Source organism: Dromiciops gliroides, chromosome 2 (genome assembly GCF_019393635.1).
Source record: "Dromiciops gliroides isolate mDroGli1 chromosome 2, mDroGli1.pri, whole genome shotgun sequence".
NCBI lineage: Eukaryota > Metazoa > Chordata > Mammalia > Microbiotheria > Microbiotheriidae > Dromiciops > Dromiciops gliroides.
Window position 1 is genome coordinate 527,265,029 of NC_057862.1, and position 15,989 is coordinate 527,281,017.

The 15,989-nt window shown below is 36.8% G+C and overlaps 1 protein-coding gene across 6 annotated transcripts in view; it reads left to right on the forward strand.

Moving 5' to 3' along the window:
- UNC5D (unc-5 netrin receptor D) overlaps window positions 1-15,989 on the forward strand; it is an 821,905-nt gene that overhangs the window by 423,589 nt on the left and 382,327 nt on the right. For all 6 annotated transcript variants that reach the window (XM_043988293.1, XM_043988296.1, XM_043988295.1 and 3 more), the window contains exon 2: window positions 624-842. In XM_043988293.1, coding sequence (XP_043844228.1) covers window positions 624-842 — 219 coding nt within the window. The remainder of the gene's footprint in view (window positions 1-623; window positions 843-15,989) is intronic.

The following is a 15,989-nucleotide window of genomic DNA, read 5'->3' on the forward strand; positions in this document are numbered from 1 at the left end:
CAAAATGTCTTCTCCCTTCATCTCCCCATCCTGGTTTCCCTGGCTCTCTTTAGGTCACCACTCAAAGCCTACCTTCTTCAGGAAGCCTTTTCCCAAATGCCCATAATTCTATCACCTCTTTTTAAAATTATTTTCAAATTATCCTTTATATAGCTTGTTTGTACATAGTTATTTTCATGTTTTCTTTCCCACTAGACTGTGACATCCTTGAGAGAAGGGGCTGTCCACTTTCTTTGTATCCTCAATGCTTAGCACAATGTCTAAAACATGGCAAACCTTTAATAAATGTTTATCAATAGACAACAGGTCAAGATGAACAAGGATTAAGAAAAGGATATTAGATTTGCCAATTAATGTGGCACTGATAAGTTTTTAGTGACAGCTAAGTAGAATGATATGGGCAGAATATCTATTGAATTATAATGGTATACCTAGTAGCTAATTCACCCCTTCATGGGATTCTAGAGGGGCCTGTTGTATTGAACAGTATTGAATTGCTGCACGTTGAACATTTTCAAGCACAGAACCATCCTCCTTTACAACCAAGTGAAAATTTGGTTTGCCCTCTAGTATCCACATGGCCACTGCTAGTTCTGTTCTGATTTGCTTTTCATTTTCTACAGGAAGTGATAATGGTGATACTCTACCTGAGTCCATCCCATCAGCACCTGGGACACTGCCTCACTTCATGCAGGAGCCTGATGATGCCTATATCATAAAGAGCAATCCAATTGCCCTGAGGTGCAAAGCCATGCCTGCAATGCAGATTTTCTTCAAATGCAATGGGGAGTGGGTCCATCAGAATGAACACGTTTCTGAAGAGAGCATGGATGAGAGTACAGGTATGACTGTGTACCAATGAGATTTATTAGCATAGACCCTTAATAAAACAAGTTGAATATATTTGGAAAGGGCTACTTCCTCCGCTACAATCCTCCTCCAATGTTTCATCATTGTTTAAGTTGACTCTTGGCTATTAAAGGCCATGCAGGCACAGTGCACACTCTGGTAGGTAAGAAAACTGGAAAGACGTTTTGTCTGGGCCTGTGCTTCTCATAGTTGGGCCAGTCTAGCCTAGTGAGAAGAAGCTAATCATTGGGAATGTGGCCATCAGATAGGGATTTAATTTTATTTTGCCATAGCAACTCATGCAGACTGACTACTGAAGTGGGGGAAGGACTCAATCTGTGCTGGTAGATGGACTATCCATAAAAATGAAATCATATATCTGAATAAATTCAATTCAACAAATAAACATGAAGCATCTACCATAGAACACTCTGCTGTGTACGAGGAGACATACAAATTTAGATGAGTGATAGCCCCCATACTCATGGAGACTTTAGTCACTTAGTGCTACAAGAAACAAATACAGAGTATTTTTAAAGTGTATGTGTAGTTGTAAATGACCAAAGCTTACAATTAATCTAAGAATTTTGCAACATCATATTTAGAAAACAGTAATACCTAAGGAATGCATTTTTAATTGGTACAAAAAAAATTTGCTTCATGATGCCATTACTACTTGGGAAGATCACCTGAAAAGGCTTTGGGGAAAAAAATAGGAGGATTTTATACAGATAGGGAGTAGGATGAGCAAAAGTAGAGTGATTTGTGAAGTAGGGTGAACATAAGAGAATCCCACTTTAGTTGGATGGGTTCAATGTGATACATCAGAATTGTGTTTTATTTGCATTTATCATATTATTAGTGATTCAATGCAGTTTTTATATGATTTCACATGCCTGTGAAAATGCATATGCATGTTTTATGCCTTCCTATGCATAAATGAAAAAACTTTGTAATCTGTTGAAAAAGATTGGCATTTAAGGTAACACCAAGGGTTAGGAATCAGGGAATAGTGGACCAATTAACAGACATAATGGAGTTAAAAAGGGAATAGGTTTAGAAAATAAAATAAGATCAGGTGTGTGTGGGGGTTTTCTTTTGTATTCTCCTGAGTTTGAAGTGTCAGGGCATGTAGTATAATGGAAGTCAAGCCTAACTGATCATGTTGTATAATAATAAAAAAGACAGATATCTGAGAGTAAGTCCACACTTCTCCAGTAATCTATTCTAATATAGAATTAAGATATCTTTTCTTCTATGTAACTTAAATTCCTAGTATTTCTTACATCATTTCATAATCTTAATGGGGATGGAGAATGGCTGATTCTCTTCTCCCCTACTCAATGTAGGGTAATTCTAAATAATACACTGTTAAAACTCCTCTTAAAGTGTCCCAGTGTCTTCTTCCTTTCTCCACTAACCTTATCCTTTAACCCTTCAGTTTCCCTATTCTCTATCTTAAGAAGTCTTTCCAAGGCCCCTACATCCTTTGCTAGTTGCAGAACCCAGCATAGACTATTTCTTTAGTTGGGGTCATGGAACAATACAAAGGATGGTAGAGTAGAGAAGAGATGAAGGAGAAGGCTGTCAGCAATCAATTCCTATTTGAATTTTTTTCCATGTTTACAACAAAGTATCCCACTTTCTTTATTAATTACAGATCTCCAATTGTTGACACTTCTTCAAAGCATTACACATGTCTCTTAGATTTTGTAGGTCTAAAATGGTTTCACACAGGTTGTAGCAGAAACAGTACATATCATTCTACTTTAAGTACTCCTAAACTGATCTCTGAGCTTTCTTGAAGTTCTAATCTAGTCATTCTGGGACTCAACTTTGATAAGCAAACTAAAGGCATGTAGAATTTGTTTCTTTTTATCCCCTAGACACTGGGCCAAGAGTCAGAAGCAGTGCATTCTACAGTATAAAGAGAGCTGGACTAGGAGTTAAGACCTCAGTTTAATTCTGGTTCTGCAAATATATACAATAATAACCCTGAAAATATCATTTAACTTTCTTTTTACAGTTGCCTCATCTATACAGTTAAGGGGTTTAACTAAAAAAGGGGTGTCAAATAGAGATGTGGGTTCAAGTGGTGTTACTGCAGCATTCATAAATGACCTAACAGGCTGAATATTGATTTAGTTTTAAAATTTCTATAAGAAATTTGAATTGTTTGGTCTCTGCTCCATACTGAGACACACAAGCACTCAGTGTCAGTTCTTTAAAGTAATATTCTGCATGTAATAGGGGGTGTCTGGTCAATTTCAAGCCAATATTAATTATGCAAAAATCAAAGTAGATGTAAATTTTTAAAATAAGAACAAAAAACCATAATATTTATCTATATTTTATCATATTGTTTGTTTTGTTAAATATTTCCTAATTATGTTTTAATCTGGTTTGGCCCACACTGGAAAGTGTTGTGGGCTGCAATGTAGCCCATGTCTATATGTTTGACATCTCTGAAGTAGACCATTTCTAAAACACCCTCCCAATTTTGACTATCTTATGATTCCGGAATAAATTGGGATCCTCCTCAGTTCACCTAATGAGAGCTGGTAAGAATGTCTCTGCCAAGATTCTTGAAAATCTGGTATCTCCCCCAAAATAGATACCATGATAATAGGTACAAAAGAAAAGATTCTCAATTAATAGGAGGCAAAACACAAGAAAGGATTCAGTAGTAAAATCCCTGACTTAAAATGTCCTTTAAAAAATGACCAGGGGCAGTTAGATGGAGCAGTAGATAAAGCACCAGCCCTGGATTCAGGAGGACCTGAGTTCAAATCTGGCCTCAAACACTTAACACTAGCTGTGTGACCCTGGGTAAGTCACTTAACTCTCATTGCCCCACAAAAAAAAAAAATGACCAAAGGTTATACAATGAGCAAGGTGAACAGTAGGTCTTATTAAAAGGTGGAAAGTTATACTTCAAAGATAACCTGAAACTATATGAGATGAACCACATGACTAAATTGTGTCTCTGGATCAATATACATTATTTAAAAGAAATAGGATAGGAGCAGCTAGGTGGCACAGTGGATAAAGCACCAGCCCTGGATTCGGGAGGACCTGAATACAAACCTGGCCTCAGACACTTGACACTTACTACTATCTGTGTGAGCCTGGGCAAGTCACTTAACCCTCATTGCCCTGCTTAATAAACAAAGAAACAAATAATGAAAGAAATAGGATAGGTAAAAAGGGAATGACATTATATGTTAAGAAGATGTACTCACATATGGAAATCCAATAACCAGAAAAAATGAAGCACAGTAGAAAACATTTGGGTAAAGGAAGATGGTGGAAAAAACAGATTTGATTTTGTCATTGGGATATTCTATAGACCAGAGATGTCAAACACACAACCAGGTTACCTGCAGTCCACATCTTCCTAGTGTGATTCAAATCAGATTAAAATTTAATTGGGAAATATTTAACAAAATGAATAAATACAATAAAAGATAGATAATATTTCTATATACTTAAATTAATATGATTTCTGTAGGATTCCTTAGGTATGGTTTGGTGGTCCCATGTCTCTATTTGAGTTTGACACCACTGCTATAATCCACATGAACAAAAAGTGGAAATAGATGAGTAGTTTGAGAAATAGATACCAAGCCTGGAAATTTAATAGAGTATTTAAATTCAGACATTTATTGGAGCTGTTTCTGTGGCAAAAGCAGAACAGTTAACAACTACTTGACTCTGACTGATAAAAGTTTCATCCTTTAATATTTAGAGGGACCAACAGGATAAAATTATTTTTCTGGATATAATTCTTACTATCAGGATGAACTTCTTCTGGGATTAAAATTCTGGGAACACTGTGGTCAGAATTTTTAATAAAGAGAGAGAAGAAATCTGGGTTTAGTCTGATATACATTGTAGATATTGGGAAAGTAGGTTTTAAAAGGTTGAGAATAAGGGATAAGTAGAGTCTCATAGGCCACAATACAACAGGGGAAGGTTATTCAGGAGGAATAGGAGATATTCTCAAAAATGATATTCTGAAAATACAGAAGAAAAATATTGGAATTATCTAAAGACAGTAAAGAAAAATCTATCTAAAGAAAAATTGGAATTATCTAAAGACACTAATATGAATGCACAGGAAACTCACAAACTTAACTTTAGAAAAGAAATTTACAAGAGATAGAGACAAGACTAGAAGAAAGAAAGAAAACAAGTACTTATCAAGTGCCTACTATGTGCCAGATGCTGTGCTAAAAGCTTTACAAATATCTCCTTATATCTTCACAACATTCTGTTCCATGAGGTAGGTGCTATTATTATCCTCAATTTATAGTCAAGGAAACTGAGGCAGACATTAAGGGACTTGTCCAGAGTTACACAGCTAGTAAGTGTCTGAGGCCAAATTTGACCTCAGGTCTTCCTGATTCACACTGACTGACCCTGGGCAAATCACATAATCCTGTTTGCTTCAGCTCCTTTATTTGAAAAATGAACTGGAAAAGGAAATGACAAGACATTCCTGTAACTTTGTCAAGAAAACCCCAGATTGAAATCAGAGAATTGCAAATGACTGAAACGACTGAATGACAACAGTTTCCTGATTCCAGGCCCCAGTACTCTATCCCAAGTGCTACCTAACTGCCTCTATGGAAGATAAGTATAAGTGTACCCCCAAAAATAGTTTCAGGAGTGCTAATAGTCTGAGTGGGCTAAGATCAATGAGGGAAGCTAAGGAAAAGAAGCAAACAAAAAGATGTTTGTATTTTTAAGTCTTATTTCATTTTAAAACTATACAAAGATAAAAAGGAGAATCTGCTTTTAGCTGAAAGGACTATGATAATTGATAACAGGGAGAAGGCAGTGATGCTCAGTTTTTAATTTGATTCTATTTTCTCTACCAATGAGAATGAACTTTGCAATAGAAATGACAAAACAAAGCAAAACATGGAGAACAAGGAGGGTAACCAAAGATAAGTTAAGGAGATGTGCCTTACTGACCTTGATGAATTCAATTCACATGGTCCAGATGAACTCTATCTTCTGTTACTGAAAGAACTGTCAGACACCACTGCTGAGCCATTGGAAGGGGAATCACAAGACTCGAGAAGGGCAAAGTTTGCAATGATTTCAGAAAAAGGAGGGGGGAGGGGAAGCATAGAGTTATCAAAAGATGGGCCAGTGAATCATCTTTCAATTCCTAGGAAAATTCTAGTATAGATTATTATGGGAGTAGATGGTTAAATATCTGAAGGGGAAATAGATGTTTTCAAAGAGCCAGTATGTTTTAATCAATAAGAGACCATATCAGACTAACTCTATTTCCTTTTCTGACTGAGTTACTAAAAAGGTGCAGGACAAGAATATTAATATGCAATGGTGTAACCAGGATAAAGTAAAATAGTTAAATTTTTAAAAAGAATTAAACTATTGATATATGTGGAAATCTTATAGCTTTTGCATCTCAGAAAAAATTTTACTTGGAAATTTATCATTTTAGTGGAGTTCCTTCTTTTCACCAGATTTAATATTAAGTTCATAAGAGTTTCATTCATTCTATAATGCTTTATCATGAAACCACACATAAGATATTAAGTGGGCCTTTGACAAAGTATTCTTTTTTTCTGAGTATGAGTTTATTATTGCCTGTAGGTGTTTAATGAAGTTTAAAAGCTGACAAGTTCCCAGGTAATAGAAGCAGATTTATCTCCATCTTTTGAATAAATGTCTCATCCTTTCATGCCATGATACAAGTTTGTATTCTAATATTGTATCTCCATTTCAGAATTTCTGTAATTCTATCACAATTTTTGCTTTTCAAGTTATCAATTGATTTACCAGAGTTCATCAGACCCTCAATGGTAACAAGACTTTTGGACCTAACTGGAATTTTTTTTTAAATCCTCCATTTTTGATGGGGAGATAGTTCTTTTGTGGTCTTTTTTTTTTTGGTTGGGCAATGTGAGTTAAGTGACTTGCCCAGGGTCACACAGCTAGTAACCGTCAAGTGTCCAAGGCCACATTTGAACTCAGGTCTCCTGAATCCAGGGCCAGTGATTTATCCACTGCTCCACCTAGCTGCCCACTATAGTCTTTAAGAAAGATACCAAGATCCAACCTAGTCTTCTTCTGATAATAAATTCGTTTAGTTTTGAATGAAAAAGTAAATTTTATCAATAAAAATTTCCTTCCCCCCCAAATCTCTATTACTTCTGTATTCATGCTGTCTTGTTCATGCCAAGCATTTTATTGTTCTTCACAGAAATACTTAGTTGCTGTATTTTTAACATGGTCTCTTTGCTGTTCTTCCAATTTCAAGGAAGAATTAATAGCAACCCATTAATCTCAGTTTCCTCTGAAGTTATTTGCCTTCTTTCTGAAGGTTAATTGGGATGCTTTATAATAATAGTTTGCTGGTTCTTGGTGTTGTTTTCTGCATTCAACCACACTTTCCTTTTGCACTTTGGTTCAAATTGTCCTGCTTGTTTGTGGGCTTGAAGTTTCTTTATTTTTTTTTTAAATTCCTCCCAACAATAGCTGCTACGATATCTTTAACAGTCACTTAAGTGTCATCTGAAAGAGCTACATATTTTGGATATTTCCTAGGGTAATAGCAATTCTTTAAAAAATAGAGAGAGAGAATTAAAAGCACAACAATAAAGAACACTGGAATCTGTATATGGTATTGAAATGATCAGATTGATTCTGTGTCTTTTTGTAATTGATCCAATTTACAATTCATTGTTTTTCCCTGTTACTGCCTAAATCATTGTTCTTTTTCTCTGACCTTAGTATGGAAATTCAGCTGTTCTGTAACAAATTCAGCTTAGAAATCTAGTTCTCCTGTTAATCACCATCCCATTCCTGCCTCAAAGAAATCGGTTGTCCTTGATGGACATGTGGATGCCAGGGAGTCTGGTTTAGTATCTTTACACCACCAAGCAATTCTTCAGGGATATCTGGCTTTCCATCCAAAGTCTGGCCCACTACTTATATTTCAGGTGGATTCAAAGAATAAGCGTTTTTTAGTCACAAGAGGGAAGGAGGGGGTTATAACTAGCCCCTCATTCCCCTAATTTCCAACCAATCATATTGTCCTCCATGCCTCAGCTCTGTAACAAACCATATTGATTTTACTATTCATGATGTTGAGTTCTTTTAACCAATCATAACTTACTTGTTGCCTGGGAAGTCCTCTTCTTTATTCTGTCCTCTCCAAAAACTATAAAAGAGAGTGGTTCCTCTCATTCAGGGTTTCAACTTTGTTGAAGAAGCTGAGATCCTATTTATTGGCACATTCACGCTTTACTAATAAATTAATCATGCTTGAAACGTTGTGCCTCAGTTTACCTTAGTTTGATTGAAATAGTATGAAAGACACTCAACTGACATAGAACCAACTAAAGAAGGGAAACCTATTTCAATTATTTATCAGTTCAAAGTGAGACAGTGTGAATCAGTATAGTAGATGAACATATGTGACCATTGCTGTCACAAAATGAGAACATATCAAAATCAATGCTTGTTTTAAGTAATTCACATAGCATTGTTTTATCTAATCTAATTCTGATCTTAGCAGAAATTCGCCCTATGACATCCCTGACAAGTGGTCATTTAGCCACTGACAAAATATTACCAGTGAAAGGTATGGAGAAATGAAAATATTGGGCAGTTTGGAATCAGAGGATGTGAGTTCAAATCCTGGCTCTACCATATTCATCCAGCTCTGTCTTAATTTTATCACTAATTTTTTGGGTCTCAGTTCTAAAATGAATTGGACTACATGGTCTTTAATGTACTTCTAATTCTTTGGCTCTTATCTTATCTCCTGATGTACCACATTGTATATTATTTTTGTTGTTATGCTATTGTTGTTGAGTCATTTTTCAATTGTTTCTTACTCTTTTGGGACCCATTTGAGGTTTTTGTGGCAAAGATACTGAAATATTTTGTCACTCCTTCTCCAAAACATTTTACAGATGAGGAACTGATTTAAACAGGATTAATTGACTTGCCCAGGGTCACACAGCTAGTAAGTGTCTGAAGCCAGATTTGAACTCAGGAAAATGAGTCTTCCTGATTCCAGGCCCAGCTCTCCATCCACTGTGCTGCTTAGCAGCCCATACATTGTAACTTGAACCAGATAAAATTGTTTGAAAGTTTTCTTTATAATTAAGCCAAACCTGACTGTCTTACATCTACCCATGTTCTTCCCTCTAGGTCAAGTAAAACAATCAAATCCCCCTTCCACACAACAGCCCTTCAAATATCATCTCTTCCCTAGAGTTAAACACTTCAGATTACTTCAACTAATCATTATATGGCCTAATGATGTCACCTTACTGACTTCTCTGAAAGTCTCCAAGTTCTTAATGAACTTCTTAAAATGTTGGGCCTAAGAATAAAACCAAATATCTCCAAAAGCCCAGCATAAGAATAGCAATCATTTACATAATGCTTCTGGTTTTTAAAAAGTGCTTTCAATATAATTCGTTCAACCTGGTAGAGAGATAGGTGATATTATTATTTCCAGCTTACAGATGAGGAAACTGAGACTCAGAGTGATTAAGTGACTTGCTTAGGAGTACACAGCTAACAAATTTCTGGGACAAGATTCTAACTGAGGTCTTCCAGACCACTAAGTTCTACCTGTTTTGCCACCTTGCCTTCTCTACAAAGTAGCTTTGTAGGTCCCTAGTCATATTTTCCAGTGCATCCCCTCCTACCTTTTTATACAACTTTAAGGCCTTCCATGTCTTTTCACTAACACCAAGATGACTTTCTACCTCTGTTGGAAGGACATGTAGTTCCCATGATATTGCTACTGTGTATTTACTTTTCCTGAGTGCATTATCCAAATTACCCAACATTTGTCCATCTGGAACTTGATCCTATTTGTTTTTTCCAGTTTATTTAAAAGCTAATTGGTGTTTATTAAAATTATGCCAAATATAGCCATGTAGTTTTGGAGACCAATGAGATTGTGTGGGGGTTGCAGGAGGGTAGAAGGGAGAGGGAAGACAGGGAGAAAGAGACAGAGAGAAAGAAAGACAGAGAGAGAGAGAGATTGATTGAGATTTCTAGAATGGTGGACACAGTTTCATGTTGAAGTGCTATCACAGAATTCCAGAAATTATTTAAAAGAGAGCAAAATAGAAGAGTCCTAAAATCATAGATACTTCAGGTTTCATGCATAAAAATTTTGAGAAGAGAGAAGAAGGTGAAATTATGGACTTTTTAAAAAACAATAAAAGTATTTTATTATTTTCTAGCTACATGTAAAATAGTTTTCAACATTTGTTTTCATAAGATTTTTAATTCTTAATTTTTCTCCCTCCTTCCCTTTCCTCCTGCCTCCCCAAGACAGCAAGCAATCTGATATAGGTTAGATATGTTCAATCACATTGAATATATTTCTGCTTTAGTCATGTTGTGAAAGAAGAATCAGAACAAAAGGGAAAAACCTCAAAAAACAAAAACAAAAAAAAGTAGAAACAGTATTGTTCAATCTTCATCTAGATTCCACAGTTCTTTTTTCTGGATGTGGAGAGCATTTTCTGTCATGAATCCTTCGGCCATTGTATTGCTGAGAAGAGTTAAGTCTATCATCATCACTGTCTACAATATTCTCCTAGTTCTGCTCGTCTCACTCAGCATCAGTTAGTGTAAGTGCTTCAAAGTTTCTCTGAAATCCACCTACTCATTAGTTTTTGTTTGTTTGTTTGTTTGTGGTTTTTTTGCAACAAAAATATATTTAATTTTTTTTCCAATTACATGGAAGGGTAGTTTTCAACATTCATTTTCATAAGATTTAGAGTTCCAAATTTTTCTCCCTCCCTCCCTTTCCTTCCCCCTCCACAAGACAGCAACCAATCTGGTATAGGTTATATATGTTCAATCCACAAGTGTTCTTTTTATCAGTTCTTTCTATAGGTGTGGATAGTATGCTTCATCATTAGTCCCTTGGGATTGTCTTGGATCATTGTATTGCTGAGAGTAGTTAAGTCATTCACAATTGCTCATCAAACAATACTACTGTCACTATGCACCATGTCTTCCCAGTTCTGCTGACTTCACTATACATCAGTTCATATGAGTCTTTCCAGGTTTTTCTTGGGTCATCCTTTTTGTCATTTCCTATAGCACAATACCATTACACTACAATCATATACCACAGCTTCTTCAGTCATTCTTCAATTGATGGAAATTCCCTTAATTCCCAATTCTTAGCCAACACAAAGAGTTACCATAAGTAGTTTTTATACAATTTTCTCCCCTTTTCTCTTTTTCATGATTACTATTAACTCTTTCCCTCCATCCTATTTCCTTCCCCATGACATTTACTCTATTATCTATCTTCTTTCACCCTCTCACTCTTCAAAAGAGATTTGCTTATGTCTGTCCCATCCCCCAATCTGCCCTCCCTTCTTTTGCTCCTCTCTCTTTATCTCCTTCCCTTCCTATTTTCCTGCAGGGTTAGATATATTATTCTACCCAATTGAGTGTGTATGTTGTTCCCTCCTTCAGCCAATTCTGATGAGATTAAGGTCTTTGAGCCAATTCTGATGAGTGGTAGCCTCATTTACTGCCCAGATTAAATAGATTATTCCACCCAATTGTGCATGTGTTAATCCCTCCTTGAGGCAACTCTGATGAGATTAAGGTCTTTGATCTTATTCTGATGAGGGTAAAATTCATTTACTACCCTGCTCCTCCCCCATCTCTTCCCCCACCTCCAGTGCATTCTTATCACTCCTCAATTTTACCCTAAAGATGTCATTATGTGGCAGCTAGGTGACACAGTGGACAAAGCATCTACACCTGACCTATGGGAACCCCAGCCAAAGTCTGGCAACAGAAACTACACAGTCACCCACTGCATGACCCCAGGCATGACCCCCAACTCCAATTTTTTATGGTTCTCTAGGGTCTTACATTTGAAAGTCAAATTTTCCATTCAGTTCAGGTCTTTTCATCATGTATACCTGAAAGTCCTCTTTTTCATTGAAGTCCCATTTTTTCCTCTGAAAGATTATACAAAGTTTTGCAAGATACTTGATTCTTGGTTGTAATCCCAATTCATTTGCCTTCTGGAATATCATATTCCATGCCCTCCAGTCCTTTAATGTAGAAGCTGCTAGATCTTGTGCTATCCTGACTGGGGCTCCACCGTACTTCAATTCTTTCTTTCTGGCAGCTTGCAAATATTTTCTCCTTTACCTGGGAGCTCTGGAATTTGGCTATAATATTCCTGGGAGTTTTCCTTTTGGGATCTCTTTCAGGAGGTGATCAATGGATTCTTTAAATTTCTATTTTACCTTCTGCTTCTGGAATATCAGGGCAGTTTTCCCTGACAATTTTTTGGAAGATAATGTCTAAGCTCTTTCCTTGAGCATGGTTTTCAGGTAGACCAATAATTTTCAAATTATCTCTCCTGTCTCTATTTTCCAGGTCAGCAGTTATTTTTCCAAGAAGATATTTCACATTGCCCTCTCTTTTTTATTCATTTGGATTTGTTTTATTGTATTTGGGTATCTCATAAAGTCAATGGTTTCCATTTTTTCAATCCTAATTTTTAGGCAATTATTTTCATCAGAGAGCTTTTCCATTTGACTTTTCAAGCTGTTGACTTTTTTCTCATGTCTTTCCTGAACCACCCTCATTTATCTTTCCATTTTTTCCTCTATCTTTCTAACTTTAGTTTCAAAGTTCTTTTTGAGTGCCTCTATGTCCTGAGACCAATTCATATTTTTCTTGGAAACTTTAGACATAGGGGCCCTGACATTGACATCTTTCTCTGAGGGTACACCTCAATCTTCCTTGTCACTAAAGAAACTTTCTGTGGTCCTCACCTTTCTCTGTCTGCTCATCTTGCCTTTCTTTTACTTGACTTTTAGCTCCTTAAAGTGGGGCACTGTTTCCAGGCTGCACTATCTAAGCTTAAGGACGTCCCAGGTGGTATAATTTAAGGAGGAGCAGGTTCTTCACTTGCCTGGACTGTTCCTTGGTCTGTAGATGACCCCAGAGCAACTTGCTAATCACCCAGCTTTGTGTGCTGTTGTTGTTAGTTCCAATGATCCTGTACCCCTCCCCCACCTAGGCCATTGCTATTCAAGCCTACCTCCTGGTTCCCAGCAGGATTTAAAAACCCAAGTTCTGCCTCAGCACCAGCAGAGACCTCTGTAACCTCCCCCCTGCCAAGGACTCAGCACTCTCACTAGATTGTGAGCTTAGTTCCAGATGATACTGGCACTGCAGCTGATTCAGAGGCTCTGGGGGTCTTTTTCTCTGATGAGGCCCTCCTGGGACCAGATCTGTGTCAGCGTGACTGTGGGGTTGGGATCCACTCCTGTCTCAGCACAGCAGCTCCCTCCTTCTGACCTTCCAAGCTGTCCTTGATTGGAAAATGATCTCAGCACATTCTTCTGTGGATTTTGCTGTTGCAGAAATAGTCCTATGACATTATTTGTATGATTTTTAGAGCAATCTCACAGTGAGTTTGAGAGCTCACTGCCTTTCTTCTGCCATCTTAACTCTACCAATAAACATACTTTTCAACCTGAAGGTCTTCTGATAGTTTTAATGCATGATACTGCCCAAATTGGGCAGCTAGTTGGCTCAGTGGATAAAGAAAAATAAATATGGGCTTCATTTTTCTCCCCTATTAAATTAATAATTTTGACTTGCTGAACATTAATGTCCCCCTCCTCCTCTACAACCTCACTGCCTTGTTCCTAGTAGTTATTAGCTAATAGTTTCCAATATTCCAATGCATCTGGTGATGCTGGAGATGTGGACATTCTTTCCAATGATGCAATCCATGCATGCCAATTTGGCTAAAAATTAAAAGAAAAAATTATCCTTTCCTTCTAATATTTATAACCCCTCAAGACATCACCCATTATGTCATTGGTCTTTTTTGAAAATGAAGGAAAAACAACAAAAACATAACCCCTCCATTAGAAATGGAAGAGTTTCTGAAATATCAGGGAGGCTACTGTAGACAATGGAAGGAACTTTGGATTTGGAGTCAGGAAAACTGGGTTTAAATGCTGTCTGTGCTAATAACCAGCTGTGTGACCTTGGATAAACCACTTTATCTCTGGCCCTGAGTTTTGCTCTATAAAATAAGGCAATCCAATTGGATGATTTCTATATGCCCTTGTGGCTCTAAATCCTGAAACCCAAAGAAACTAGAAAACAACAGGCAAATATGAGCTGGCTGTGCTTCTATACCCAGTTAGGGCCAAAAGAGACAAAATCCAAACACCAGGTGCCTTGATGGTTTTGTGGGGCAGTAAGTCCTATCTTCAAAGTGTCTTTGCCCTAGATTTTTGTGTTGTTAATGAACTTGAAATAGGAGAATTCCATTGGGTAGAACTGTACCAAATAAAAGATAGGAAGAACACTGAAAAATGATCAGCCGATGTTTATCATGCCACTAGCAAATCCTATATCCGCTCTCACTTAAAGACCTTTTGATAAGTATTCCAAGCCAATTTGCCGCTGTACCCTCTTGTAATTTCTCAACACTCTGCTCTGTTATTGCCTCCCCCCTTTAATTTCTGGCATTGCTAGGCAACCTCATGTCTCGAAAATAGCAGTGTTGATAACGCTCTCTGCTACCACGTGAAAATTCCCTCCACCCTCTACCTCTTCAGAAAAAGACTAATAAAAAAGTCACATATTTCAAAGTCACAGAGTGGAGCAAAAATACACAAATGACAGAATCTGAAGAGATTATATACCGATTTTTTTGAATGCTGATGTGGAAGAATTCACATTTTTAACAGTTGCCTTTTTGAAAAGAATTTAATAAGCATAACCTTTCCTTCCAAGGCATTTTTGATTGAATCAATAGGAAAGAAATGTCTCTCCCTAAACATTTTTTTCTTCTGTGTAGTTAATGAAAATCTCTGTCTACCACACATTGCAATTATGTTTTCCAAACTCTGTATTAATAGTGGACCTGTGGAAAGCAGAGTGAGATGAGCAAGGATATTGCACACACAAAAAACTCAATATATAAAAAACAATTTTGGTTGGAGACTGTTTGGCCCAAAATATTGGAAAATGGATGCATTACACACACCCCAACCACCCCCCCACACCCCTAGCCCTCTAAGGGACTCTCATACAGAACTGTAGAATTGGGTTGTTTTGTTTGTTTGTTTTTCTAGAATAGGTTTTGAATGTCCTTATAAACCTTTGGTCTTTTGATATGAAATGAGATAATGAACTAAGGTTGTTTCCTGACAGGTAGTGACCACTTCAGAAGGGAGGTTTATTATTATTATTTTTAAGAATTACCTTCATTTCAGTTCAACAAAAATGGGTTAAGCACCTGCTATGAACAAATAATTTTCCTACATAATGGACATAGAATGACCAAAAGTAAAGTACTTCCTACCCTCAAGGAGTTTACATTATACAGAGGAATTATGTACACGAATAGATAAATTCAAAGTAATATTAAGTAATTTTAAAGGGCAAAGAATACTAATAACAAGGTATATGTGTGTGTGGGTGGGTGTTGTGGTATGAATAGAAAAATCAAGATAGGACTTTATGAAATATGTTTTAAAGGAAGCTAAGAAATTTACTAAATGTAAATAAGGAGGGAGTATATTCCAGACATAGGGTATGAATTGTTCAAGAACAAAAAAGCAGGAAAGAAAAAAAATACTGCATGCAACAGGAAATGGAATGTGTGTAGAATTCCTGATGGTATCTTGCCCAGGTGGAGGAGACTAGCAAGTCTGCTTCTTATAAGAGTCATAATAAGGTTCTCTGTGCATATCACAGTGCCCATGAAATAATGTATGTCTGTCTGTAACTTGAGGGCATATGATAAGAAATAAAATAGTAGAAAGCAAATTGTAAAGGGCTTTAAAAAGACTGTGACACTCATGGGCACATCCATTTGGGGAACTAGATATATTCAAACCTTTCTAGCTCATATTGGAAATAATTTCTCAGATACTTAGAGGAAGCATAAATGCTTTTTAATGTAAACTCCTTGAAGGAGCTTTCCTAAAGCACAGGTCCAAATCTTCCCAACCTCTCCACCCACCTGCTGGCCCCTGTACTTAATAAACTCCAATGGCTCTCTTTGGTCTCTTGAATCAAAAAAAAAAATCCCCTACATTCAAAGCCCTTCA